Source organism: Loxodonta africana, chromosome 27 (assembly GCF_030014295.1).
Source record: "Loxodonta africana isolate mLoxAfr1 chromosome 27, mLoxAfr1.hap2, whole genome shotgun sequence".
Classification (NCBI taxonomy): Eukaryota; Metazoa; Chordata; class Mammalia; order Proboscidea; family Elephantidae; genus Loxodonta; species Loxodonta africana.
In genome coordinates, this window is record NC_087368.1 from 26,029,220 (window position 1) to 26,043,292 (window position 14,073).

A 14,073-nucleotide genomic window follows, 5' to 3' on the forward strand; every position below is an offset into this window, starting at 1 on the left:
GAGCATCTAAGACATGGACACGTGAGTCATCTGCTAAGATCCGGGACTCCGTTCCTGCAGAAGCTGAGGTTTGAATCCAGTTTCTGGACCTTGGTTTTGGGTTTCCATTCTGTGCTTCACCTCTGCTCCCCTTGCTCCCCAAGCGAATGAATACTGTCACAGTGTAATACCATCTAGCCTAAGAAGTATAATTCAATGTTAAGCGGGGTTAAGTTTTAAAAATGTTATGTAATCGGATTCATCGTGAGTTAGGGCTTTCTAAGGTCAGCTTTCAGGTTACCCCTGGACCTTGGTGAGCCTTTGGGAGCCTACATTTATGCAGATGAGGTGTTAACAGTTTGCAAAGCTCTCACTGCTTTAAAAAGCCCTAGGCACTTGCTGGGAAATTATAATACCCCAGTACCCAGTGCCTTCGAGTGCATTCCGACTTATAATAATAATAAAAAAAAAAAGGCAAAAAGAAACTGAGGGGGATAGATTCCCTCTCAGTCTCCCTATAAATTTGCAGCATGCTGAACAATAATAAATACAGACCTTAGCAAAGACATAGTGTTATCTTTATTCCATATTCAATGCCTACAGAGGAATGGAGGCTGGGATCAAAAAAAAAAAAAAAGATTGGCTTTTGTGTTGGTTTGTTTTTTCAGTGGGTTCACGGGGAGGATGAACTTTTAAATCCACCATCAAGGTCTCCAGGTGTTAGATCATGTAGGAAGGAGGCAATGTGTTCACAAGAGTCAGTTTTTTCCCCAGTAAATTGAGGGTTTGCTTAAAGGTTTGTTTTGTGAACTCAGTTTCAAAAGAGGAAGAGCAGTGCCTGAACTGACTGAGGTCTGGAACCAATGGATTTCAAGTCATTTTGATAAAAGCTTTATAAAGAGTGGCCTTTAAGAGATTCTAACAGAAGGGGTCCCCCCTCCCCTTATTGACTTTTTCACACTTTGTAGGAAGTAGTCAACAGAAGGCTAGTTCGGCATTTGAAATACAGAACTTCTTTTAACCAAAAAAATAGCCATTGCCATCAAGTTGATTCCGACTCCTAGCAAACCTACAGGATGGAGGAGAACTCCCCCATAGCATTTCCAAGGCTGTAAATCTTTACAGAAGCAGACTGCCACATCTTTCTGCAGTGGAGCAGCTGGTGGCTCAAACCACCGGTCTTTTGGTTAGCAGCCAAGCACTTAACCACTGTGCCACCAGACTCTCCATATGACAAAGTGGACATATCACCCAACTCCACCACCAAATAGCAGATCAGCCTAGCTCTTGTTCTAGACCACTCTGCCATCCCAGTTCCAGGAGTTGTATAATAAACTCTTCCCTGTCCTTGGGGAAGTGACAGGACAGGAGTCAGCCAACTTCATATGGAAACATGACTTCTTACTTTGGACTTTTCTGGTCTCTTAACCAGGTACCAATGAATATTGAGTGGGGCCTGCTTGGGGGACACCTGGGATCCAGATCTTTCTACTGGCCACGTATATGACTCTGAGCAACCTACAAGCTTCTCTACTGTCCTGAAACAGGACTAATGATGCCCACCAACCTATATGACTAAGCTCAATGTCTAAAGTCGGCAGCCCTATAATTTTAGAGCTTTTAGTTTAGAAGTGAACTTCAGCCCTTCTCCCTCTCTCAACCTCTTCCACTGGTCTTTCTTTTCAGCGTGTACTGCCCTCACTGTGAAATCCATATTGGTCCTTGTTCCTCATCTCAGTGGGGTCAGTGGAGGAGGAGAAAAAACTACTGTAGTTTAGCTGTAGAAGAAATTATGTAGGGTGTCTTGTTTGAATACTCAAGCTCTGGAAGCCAAAGGACTTGAGTTCAGATTCTCCTCTGTCACTTTGCAGCTGTGAACTCTCTTTAAACCTCAGTTTGCTCATCTGTGAAAGGGGGAGGGAGGGGTGATTGCTCCCTTTCAGGGTTGTTGTAAGAATGTGTAAGGTGATACATATGTAACCAGAATAAAATGCAACTTTATTTTTTTTCTTTTCTTTTTTTATTTTTTACCTCCACCTTTGCTTTAATCCCTATTCCCTGAATGAAAACTTTAGTCATCACCACAATTTTTTCTTCAGCCTTAGGTAACAGAGTGCCTTACCAGCACTATCCTTTAAGGGTTATTGGTAGATAAACCTACCACTCACACTTCCCACACTTTCTGGCCCATGGTACTGATACATATTGTGTGTGGGGTATGCTTCATGGAACATGGTACCGATATGGCCCACTCTAATTCAAATTGGTAACAATTTTATGTGCAGCAGGTACAATGTTTATTTAGTATTTCATGTGTATTTTTGGAAAGTTGAGTTTAAGAGAGTTTATGGCTCAAGTGTGAACAGGAAGTGTGATGTATTTCCTGAGCTATGGTACCAATATGTATCATATTTGCAATGTACTTCATGGAACATGGTACCATATGATCCACTTGCAGTTGGCACCCCATTTTTTCAAATAATAAAAAACTACCAACAAACACTGATTCACCATCCATTCCATTAGTGAACAAACATGCATCACCAAAAACTTCCAAAATAATAATAATAATTAATGAATGAAAGGATTAAGTCACAAACTCAATTAATTTAAACCAAAAATGAAATACAATAATTAGATATCTAGTGTAAGGGATTAACCAAAATTCTGAATTTCATTTAATATTCAATATTCTACTATTCTCCAATACCCCACACCCTTTTCAGACTCAAAGCTGACCCTGGGAAAGGAGGGTACAATTGGTAGCATCCTGATTTCTCCTCCTACCTCACTGCACCCCACCCCCAGTTTCTTGGAGATCCACTGGGAGGAAGAGGGGAAGGGGGCCTGGTGTTTTCTCTCCTGAAGCTCTTTCATGTCCTCCCCCATATGGCTCCCCTGATCCCGGTGGCAGATGCGTCTCTGTTCAAGGTAGTCACCTCCCCAATAATCTCTCTACTCTTTAGTTTCTTGTTGCTTGGGTCCCTCTGCCCTTTTGAGGAATCCTATGGGACAATGAGACAGGACCCAAGAGATTTTCCCCCATGTGGCCAAATCTAACCCGTAGGAAATAGTTTCCCATCCCTTGTCTGACAAACTCTGGGAGTGCAAGCTTATCTCAACCCAAAACATCACCCAGCTCCACCAGTAAATCAGGTCAGCCTGGCTCTTGTTCTAGGCCACTCTGCCCCCCAAGGGTTGTATGATAGACTGTCTTCTCAACTTAGGGGAAATGACAGGACAGGTACCTGCTAGTATCACGGAACAGGTGTCAGCCATCTTCATATGGCAACTTAGCCTCTTACTTAGGAGTTTTATAGCCATTTAACCAGCTACTTAGAACTTCAATTTTACCAAGCTCTTGGAGGGGTAAATCATCTCATGTAATTAATGCCAAGCAAATGATAGCTGTTTTATGATTGAATAAGAATGGACCATAATTCATTGCAATAAATATTCATTAAACTCTTACCGTGTGCGATATGAGGATATAAAAATGCATGAGACGCAGGCCCCACCTTCTAGAACCCCATGATCTGGTAGTACAGAAGATAATCAGGTGCCTTTAATTTGAGGTACAAAATGGTTAATGTGGTAGAGGCTAAGATATTCAGATTCTTATTTTTTTATAAGGACTCTTTGTATATTAAAGAAACTACCCCTTGGTTTTGTCATTTGTTCTTTGACTTTCTGTATAGCCTTACTTTTTGCCATCCAGAAGTTTCAAGTTTTAAGTACTTAAATTAATGAGGCTTTTTTTAAAAAATCATCATTACTGATTTTAATTTTATGCTACGAATTGAAAGGCCTTCCTGTTTGGTAGCAGAGCTGCATGGGATTTAACTGGAGGAAATTGGTATGTCTGGTATTTCTTTCTGAATCACTGCACTCAGTTATCCCAGAAGCATTAACAAAAGCTTTTGGGTTAGAAACCCCACGTGTCTCTGGGTATCCCCTAATGAGAAGAAAGAAATATGAACCAAGATAGAGTTGTTAATCAGCCACTGAATGAAGCACCTTCTCAGGCAGTCTGCTAAGTGCACTTTTTCATTAGAAACAGCCTTTGTTGATGGCTGCCCAATCACAGCACTAATTGCTCTAGCTCAGAGACCCGTGTGGCAGGAAAAGTTGAGCAAGGCATCGGTCTGGGAATAAAATGACCGTCTGGGGGGGGGCATAGCTCAGGCCTAAAAACCACATGCAGAAATTTATGGTTTCCTAATTACCAAGGGAAACCCTGGTGGTGTAGTGGTTAAGTGCTATGGCTGCTAACCAAAGAGCTGGCAGTTCAAATCCTCCAGGCACTCCTTGGAAACTCTATGGGACAGTTCTACTCTGTCCTGTAGGGTAACTATGAGTCAGAATCGACTCGACGGCACTGGGTTTGTTTTTTTTTTGGTAATTACCCAGACATATTTGAAGGGAATGAAGGGGTGGGGGCAGGGCCATCTAAAGGGCTGAGAATTGCAGAGAAGAAGTTAGGAGGTAGACAGCAGACAGGACGTTGTTTAAGTACATCTGTCCCTTTGTTGGGGCTCGAGTGTGCCACCTGCCTATTTCATTCCCGGGAGAGTTATGAAGGATGGTGAAAAATGCTGAGGGGACTTCCTTATTGGAAGGACAGGTGGTGTCGGCTGTTGCTGTGATCACTAATGTGGCACCAGGTGCTTCTTTGTGTCTGTGTGTGTGTGTGTTTTTATTGTGCTTTATTTTTTCCACTTTTATGTGAAAGTTGAAGTCAGTCACTCATACAAAAATTTATACACACCTTGCTATGTTCTCCTAGCTGCTCTCCTTCTAATGAGACAGCACACTCCATCTCTCCACCCTGTATTCCCTGTGTCCATTCAACCAGCTCCTGTCCCCTCTGCCTTCTCATCTCACCACCAGACAGGAGCTGCCCACATGGTCTCATGTGTCTACTTGGGCCCAGAAGCTCACTCTTCAGCAGTATCATTTTCTATCTTATAGTCCAGTCCAATCCCTGTCTGAAGAGTTGGCTTTGGGAATGGTTCCAGTCTTGGGCTAACAGAGCATCTGGGGACCATGACTTCCAGTGTCCCTCTAGTCTGATTCAGACCATTAAGCCTGGTCTTTTTATGAGAATTTGAGATCTGCATCCCACTCTTCTCCTGCTGTATCAGGGATTCACTGCTGTAGCCCTTTTCAGGGCAGCCATCGGTTGTAGCTGGGCACCATCTAGTTCTTCTGCTCTCAGTCTGATGTAGTCTCTGGTTTATGTGGCCCTTTCTGTTCCTTGGGGTCATCTTTACCTTATGTCTTTGGTATTCTGCGTTGTCCTTTGCTCCAGGTAAGTTGAGACCAATTGACACATCTTAGATGGCCGCTTGCTAGCGTTAAAGACCCCAGTCAACCAGGCACTTCTTTATGTTCTGCCCTCTCATTCTGAAGTTAGTAAGGAGTCGCTCTTTTTCCCAGCAGCATTGCTTGTATGCTGCCTTGGGTTTGTTGGATAGACCTGAGTAAAAACAGAACGAGGGGATTTTTAGGTTTCCAAGCTCCTCTTTTGCTCTAGTACCCTATTAGATGATAACTGACTTCAAAAAAAATAACCAACTTATTTTTTTTTTTCCTGAGGCACATCTTCCCATATCTTCCTTTTCAACTACCACTCCTGGCCTATCCAGTAATCTAAGGCAATGCCAAGCTGATACTCCCATCAGAAACTCGTAATTCAATACTGTGGGGTGGAGAGGCAGCTCTTTCATCCTCCCATGTGAAGGTGACCTTGGCTCGATATTTTTGACCTTGCTGTCTGCCTTCTGGACATCCAAGGGCTCGGTTCTCTATATCCTGCATCTCTTGTCATCAACTTTGTCATGGCTAAGAGTCGAAGCTCTAGAGTCTGGGTCACAACGGTCTACCATTTAGCCAATCCCAGAAGCTTTAATCCCCCTTTTTGCAAACATCATAGAGAGAAAATGAAATACTGTTTGAACACAACCTGTTTGAATGCATGGTGTACTCTGTATTTTTACTCTTAATGGGCATTCCATCCAGCCTATGGGTGAGCCACGTGAGGCATAAGGGATCCCATCTCAAGAGACATTGCAACCCTTGAGATGTGTTCTAATCATTTTTTTTTTGTCTGTGACCATGAGCATTGGACTGACCATTTTGAATTAACTATGACTAAGTCTAGAAGAGTCTGCTGAGAAAACGTTCCACTCCTTCTTCTGTCTCCTGGGAGCCTGTACTCAAGATTTCAAAGACCATCATGTTGACATATAAAAGCAAAGGAATTTTGATGAGCCAATCATTATGTTAAAATAATAATAATAATCATGATAGGGAAGAAAAATCATGCTTGTCTCTTTGACTCTTCAAAACTTTTATTCATTTATGCAGCAGATATTTGTTTAGCCCTTACTTTATGCCAAACACTAGGCTAAATGTTGGGAATGTTTCCAGGAATGATCATACTAACTGTTGTTTTTGTTGTTTGCTGCCATCAAGTCAGCCCCTGACTCATGGTGACCCTATACACAATGGAATGAGACTATTGTGATCCATAGGATTTTCACTGGCTGATTTTCAGAAGTAGATTGCCAGGCCTCTCTTCCTAGTGTAGAAGCTCTGCTGAAACCTTTTCAGCGTCACAGCAACACACAAGCCTCCGCTGACAGATGGGTGGCGGCTGCACTGAGGTGCTTTGGGCAAGAGTCAAACCTGGGTCTCCCACTTGGAAGGCAAGAATTCTGCCACCAAACCACCACTGCCCTCATAATAGCAACTAAAGCTAACATGTATTGAGCTCCTACTACCTATTAGGCACTTTGTTAAATGCTTTAGGTGGATTATCTCACATAATCCTTGAAAAATCAGCCTTGTAATTAGGTATATTTATAATCTCTATACAAAGATAAGGAAAAGGAGGTTTACCTGTTGCTGTCGAGTCGATTCTGACTCAGAGCGACTCTATAGGACAGAGTAGAACCGCCTCATAGGGTTTCCAAGGAGCGGCTGGTGGATTCCAACTACCAACATTTGGTTAGCTGCTGAGCTCTTAACCACTGTGCCACCAGGGCTCCAACTGCACACCGCTTATGAGGCTTAAAGCAAGGATTGAAATCTAATGTAGTTTCCACTTTTTATTGTTTACTGTTGTTTCTACATGAGGCAGAAAAAAAAAAAAATCCCTGCCCTCATGGTGCTTATAGTCTAAATTGGAGATCATTTCTTCAGATAGACTCTTTAATCAACCTCAGGTGACGTGTGCAGAGTCCTCCAGCAGAGGCTTCCTGCCTCCCACAGGCATCAGGCTGATTCGCATATTTGATTGATGGAAGTTGCTTGGTGGCACAGAGTTCCTTAATTTTGTTGTTATTGTTCATATTTATCTCCCCCGTTCCCTGTTTCTCTCTCTTTGCCACCTTCTAGTATCCTTTGTCTTGTCCTTCTGCCCATCTCTTCTCTGAGTGCCCCCCGCTCCACACCTTCTGTTTATTTTTCTCTCTCTCCCATCTAGACAATTGGTAGAGTCCCCAAATGCCATGCAATGTGGTCTCAAAGGAAAACATGGAAGAGAGGGAAATGTTTGCTGCAAATGCAATGACCTGCTGATGGATGGCTCAGTAAGCCCAGGGGTCCTCCTTGAGCGTTCTCTGGCACTGAAGGGACTCAGATTCCATGAGAACATCCGTTCTGTTCTGCTGTTGCTAATCTCATTTTTTCCATGATTAACAACCCAGTTCATTATGTTTTCAGCTCACATTAATCTTTTCTGTGAGTTTGGTGACAATTGGAGTCATTTCCCTCTGTATTTATCCATCTGGAATCTTTAGAAAAGATAAGTTGCAAAAAGTCATTTGCTGCTCGCTGCTGTAAGAGGAGTGAGTTCTTGCCTGATCTGGGAGGAATACTCTGAAGGCAGCCACAGATACCCAACTCCACAATGCAGAGGACTCCTCAGTTGAGTTCACTGGAATCCTCAACTGGGAGCAAGATCCACAGCACAAAGGATTGGGCTACAACACAACAGTATCAGAAATGACAAGCAGAGCTGCCCAGATCCTGCCCAGCCTCATAGAGCAGACGGGATTGGGAGAGAGCTGTGGGAATAGTGGAAAGAGTTGTGAGATTAATGAGTCAGAATAAAAGGCTTTGGCTTAAGTCCTATCTCTACCACCTACAAGTTGCTTGACCTCGGACAAGTCACATAATCCCTCTCAGATCCGTTTGCCTCCTCCGTAAATTTATCCCAAAGATACCTGTATCTTCTCTACATCAGTGATTAGTTTTGAGGGTAAATCTAGGTTCTCTTCTCTGCTCTTGACTAGCTTTATAACCTTGTACCTATCATTTAATTTTTGCAATTGCTGAGGTCCCTTCCAACATTAAGAGTGTGTGTGTATATATGTGTATATACATACATTTTAAACATATTTTTCATTCCTAATTAGAAAAAAAATTGAGGGAAATCTTTGAGGCTAGTATTTCTTAATTCTTCTCTTTTATGAACAAGGTTTGTAGGTGTGTGTCATATTTGAAAATCTGTTGGGGAGGGCATATGTTGCTTAGCAAACAGAGAATCCTAGGGAAATTTAGTTAAAGGGATCCTCCCAGGTATAATTTAATCCCAAGAGGTCAAAAAGGAGGCAACTCTTTTGGAGATTCCTGGCTGTCAACCTCCAGCAGCATTTTGCTGTGAGGGTTGGCATGCATTCATTCATTTCTTAATTTGAGTAAGATATTTCTTTACAGCAGATATTCCAGTTTGAACATCCATTCGAAAGCCATGACAGATATTCCTCTCTATGGTCATTAACCATGAAATATCGGTATTATTTCTCAGTCCTCCTAGTTACAAGGGTAAATTTCATTGATGTGTCTTATAGGAAGGATGTAATTAAATTTGAATGCTGTAGAATTTAGAAGGGGTTCAGGATGTGGAAAGGAGTGGTAGGGTCAAGAAATCTTGATTGCTTGCTCTAATGCTGCACAACTAGAAACAAGGCAACATAATTCGGAAATGTTGTCATTTATTGGCGGGCCTCTCCATCAGCACCTGGGATTTGAGCAGGAGACTCCCTTTACGCAGATAACTCCCAGTGGCATTGATGGAAATTACCTGCGTAACTAACCCTCCCACTCACACAGAATGCTAGACACCTGAGAGCACTTTTAATTGCAATGTACCTCCCTTTGCAAAAGAGCTAATTGCATCTGCTTCCCTTTTCTTTAGGTACCCAAGCAAGGACAGAAATGATGAAGAGGCACGTGTATTAGTTGCAACCTTTTGAACCGTACAGGAGAGAAGTCAACGGTGTGGACAGGGCTGGAACCATTGCTACGTTTGTTGGACTAAATGAGGAATGGGCCTGTGATTATGCTGACATTCCAGCATGAATCTGGTAGACTTGTGGTTAACTCGTTCGCTCTCCATGTGTCTCCTCCTACAAAGCTTTGTCCTTATGATACTGTGCTTCCATTCTGCCAGTATGTGTCCCAAGGGCTGTCTCTGTTCTTCCTCTGGGGGTTTAAATGTCACCTGTAGCAATGCAAATCTCAAGGAAATACCTAGAGATCTTCCTCCCGAAACAGTCTTATTGTATCTGGACTCCAATCAGATCACATCTATCCCCAATGAGATTTTTAAGGACCTCCATCAACTGAGAGTTCTCAACCTGTCCAAAAACGGCATTGAGTTTATCGATGAGCATGCCTTCAAAGGAGTAGCTGAAACCTTGCAGACTCTGGACTTGTCCGACAACCGGATTCAAAGCGTGCACAAAAATGCCTTCAATAACCTGAAGGCCAGGGCCAGGATCGCCAACAACCCCTGGCACTGTGACTGCACTCTACAGCAAGTTCTGAGGAGCATGGCGTCCAATCACGAGACAGCCCACAATGTCATCTGTAAGACCTCCGTGTTGGATGAACACGCCGGGAGGCCGTTCCTCAATGCTGCCAATGATGCTGACCTTTGTAATCTCCCTAAAAAAACTACTGATTATGCCATGTTGGTCACTATGTTTGGCTGGTTCACCATGGTGATCTCATATGTGGTATATTACGTAAGGCAAAACCAGGAGGATGCCCGCAGACACCTTGAATACTTGAAATCCCTGCCAAGCAGGCAAAAGAAAGCAGATGAGCCTGATGACGTTAGCACTGTGGTTTAGTGTCCAGACTGATTGGCGTTGAGAAAGAAAATAGTTTGCGATTGCAGTAGAATAAGTGGTTTACTTCTCCCTTCCATTGTAAACATTTAGAACTTTGTATTTTAGTTCCTTTTGAATTTTGCCACTGTTGAACTTTAACAAACACTACAACATAACAAATAATTTTAGTTTAGGTGATCCACCCCCTTAATTGTACCCCTGGTGGTATATTCCTGAGTAATCTACTATCTGAGCATTAGTTAATTCCATCTACTATTTAATAATGAAATTTATTTTTTTAATTTAAAGCCAAATAAAAGCTTAACTTTGAACCATGGAAAACAGAGTGGCTTATTGGTTAAGAAAACAGTCCAGTCATTCCACTTGCATTAAAAAAAATTAAAAGAGAGACAAGCCTCGTGCACCTAGAGAACTATCATAATGAAAGATGGGTTATTAAGCCCTACCTACTGTATCCTAGAGAGCCATAGCTGAATTATCGACCAAGTGAAGTATCTGTCAGACTTAAAAATACTGAACCTTAGCAAACCCAGGAGATAATACCACAAGTGTGACATCCTGCAGAGGCTTAAGTTGGATGCCTTTTGGGGTTTGCTATCTAAAAGTAGGTATGCTCAGTTATAAAGAGCAAATACGGATTGTGCTTCTACTCTGTGCTAGACACGATGGAGAATAAAAAGGCAAGGTACGCATTCTGTCCTCAGGACTGCAGTCTGCGGAGAGTGGTGTGTGACAAATACAGAAATAGCTATGCTAGGAAGGAAGGCCCTAATCATCATGTAGCATCAACCGTCTACCAAGCATTTTATACTATTGTTGTGTGGCTAAGCCCTCACTCAGTGGTGGTTCAGTGATAGAATTCTCGCCTTCCATGCTGGAGACCCGAGTTCAATTCCCAGCCGATGCACCTCGAGCGTAGCCATCACCCATCTGTCAGTGGAGGTGTGAGTGTTGCTATGAGGCTGAACAGTTTTCAGTGGAATTTCCAGACTCAGACAGACAAGGGAGAAAGAGCTGGTGATCTACTTCTGAAAATCAGCCAAAGAAAACCCTGTGGATTGCAGCTGTCCAGTCCTCGAGTGATCATGGGGTAGTGCAGGACTGGGTAGCATTTCGTTCCATTGTGCGTGGCATTGCCATGAGCCTGGCTGACTAGATGGCAGCTAACAACAACCAACCCTCACAGCAGGAGGAGAAAGTGACCACTGCTCCATCTGTGTAAGAGGAGACAGAATAAAGAGGTGCATTGACTTGACAGGTAGAAAGTAGCAGAGCAGGAATTCGAACCAGGTCTTCCTGTCTCCAAAGACAGGTTTTGTCAGCATGTTTCTGATAGGTTGTTTTACGGAGCCCTGGTGGTACAGTGGCTAAGAGCTCAGCTGCTAACCAAAAGGTCTGCAGTTCACATCTACCAGCCTTGGAAACCCCATGGAGCAGTTCTATTCTGGCCTAGAAGGTCGCTATGAATTGGAATTGACTCAACGGCAACAGGTTTTTGTTTAGGTTGATTTATTGAAGTATAACTTGCATGTACTGAAAAAGGCACTCATTTTAAGTGTGCCGTTCTATCAGTTTTGGCAAAGTGTACACCTATATGAGTGCCACGACAAGCAAAATACAGTATCAATATTTGGAGTAGGGAATTATGTTTTCTTTTTTCATTTTAAGGTGCCATTAGAAAAAATCACTAGAACTTGGGTAGGATCTCACGAGGTAGAGAGGTGGGTGAGGGAGGTAAAAGAAGCAGAGGGAGCAGAAGGATAAAAGTATGGGGTGGTGTTTGGGGTAGAGTCTAAGTGAGAGGCGAGGCTGGAGCCATATGGTGGAGATCTCAATTTTAGTCTGAGGAACAATAGAAACTGAGAGCACTGATCTAACACTTCCTATGCACCAAGTACTTTCTTTGGGTTGTCCTGACCAATCCTTACAACTACCCTATGAGATAGTCTTTTATGGACAAGTTATCAGAGACACAGGAGCATAAGTAGATAATTCAGGATCCTAGAGCACATGAGAAGTATAGCAGATACTTCGACCTAGTGAGTCTGCTCCAGAACCTATGGACCGCCCCCCGCCCCCTTAACCACTATACCATACTGCCTTACAGAGTCGTAGACTTTACTACATAAAGTTGCTGGTTCCTCAGACCTATGGGTTTGCAGACTCCTACATGACAGTTGCATTAAAACAACAACAACAAAAAAAAAAAACTAGCAGCAAAAATGTCCCTTGGTGAGGCTTACATAGGAAGGAGGGACCCTCTGTCATTTTGAGCACATAGCCTTTTCCAACTCATATTAGGCTACCTTAGCCTCCAGGAATAACATTCTTGCTGTTGGAAAGCCCTAAGGACCTGCCCATAGCAAAAGTCTCTTTAAAGGGTTATTTGAGGGTCAGTGAGAGCCAGCCAATCCCAGGCCTATAGCAGGGCATTAGGAGCACCATGGCTAGGCTCAGCCCGCGGTGCACACCCAGGGTGTGGGCTTCTCACTTCCACCCTAGCCCTACCAAACAGTGTATGACCTACTCCAGAAACCTGAAGGCTGATGTGAAATTCAGCCTGTGGGCCCTAGAATTCCTGCATCCCAGGCAAAAGGAATCCAGACTGTCTGCTTTTGCTAACCGGACCTGAACGTCTTCCAGGGAAACAGGAGCTTTGCTGAAGACTTAACGCCCCCTGGAGGACAACGTTAAAATCTCTCTCTGTAAGTACTCCTCTTCTGAGTCGGAATCGACTCGACCGCACTGGGTTTGTTTTGTTTTGTTTTTAAGTACTCCCCTAGAAAAGATGCCTTACTGAACTGAATCCATCTATTTTTTTTCTAAAAAAAAAAAAAAATAAGCCTTTGCTAAGATAACCTTTTAAAAATGTAAATAAATTGTATTTATTTGAGTGTATAAGTCACATTCGTTTTAGAAAAGCTTTCACAAATCAGATCATCCGTTCCAGCTTGTTCCTTACAAAATGATCTTTATTTTCCTACTAATAAGAGCTTGTTTCCCTAAGGGCCAAAAAATTATACCTTCATTAGTCAAGTAAAAGTACTTGTAAAGGAGTGTTGGAAATATAGCCATGTCTTTGTTCAGATGTGGGGAAGTCAAGCTCCTATACGTTGCATTTGTAATTTTCTTCATTTGTAGACTTGAGGTTGCATCATAGGTTAATAATCACACCAGCACCTAAATTCTACATGAAGGTTATCAATTAACAATGCCACGAGGGCTTTTTTAGTTGGTGGGGGACTTTAAATTAGGTTGCCATGAATCGAAGACTTTGGAGGAGCAAAATTAATTCTTTTGTAACAAATAACAGGCCCTCGGGCTTATTCCTAAACAGAACCAAAAGGAAATACTTCTCCTGTCCAGCCTGTAGGGATGTTTGACCTCCCTGGACCAACGGTATATGACCAGTGAGCGGAAAGAACTTCCTGAAGACTTGCAGCTGTACAGAAAAAGGTGCACATGAAAACTCCAGTTCTGATCCTAACTTGCTCCTTACATTTCCAAACCCTCGCAGATATTTTTATTCATGGAGAGCTACCCATTTGAGGATTCTAAGGCTTTATGCAGTAACTGTTGTTGTTAGTCGCTGTCAAGTCATTTCTAACTCATGGTGACCCCATGTGTTTACAATAGAATGGCTCCATACAACTTTCAGGGCTGTGACCTTTTGGAAGCAGATTGCCAGGCCTGTCTTCTGAGGTACTTCTGATTGGGTTTAAACCACCAACTTTTCAGCTAGTAGTCAAGTGCTTAACTGTTTGCACCACCCAGGGACTCCAAGAAATTAACTATCATCTAGTTATCAGAGGCACATACCATTTTACCTCCTACAAATCTTAAATAACAGCATGTTTCTCAACCTTCTCCTTTGGCATTTTCTCTTAACCTCAACCTTTTACCTAGGGAAAAAAAAAAATTACCTGGGAATTTCAGTCTCATCTTTGAC

General features: G+C 42.7%; 1 protein-coding gene across 1 annotated transcript; it reads left to right on the plus strand.

The window, feature by feature from the left end:
* The first annotated feature begins 9,281 nt into the window (after nt 1-9,281).
* On the plus strand, nt 9,282-10,434 carry LRRC3B (leucine rich repeat containing 3B). Its single transcript, XM_023554899.2, has one exon. The coding sequence runs from the start codon at nt 9,345-9,347 to the stop codon at nt 10,122-10,124; it is 780 nt and encodes a 259-aa protein (XP_023410667.1). The 5' UTR covers nt 9,282-9,344; the 3' UTR covers nt 10,125-10,434.
* The last annotated feature ends 3,639 nt before the right edge of the window (nt 10,435-14,073 follow it).

Excerpts from the sequence above, each read along its gene's own strand:
- LRRC3B (XM_023554899.2), top strand. The coding sequence starts at position 9,345 with ATGAATCTGGTAGACTTGTGGTTAACTCGTTCGCTCTCCATGTGTCTC.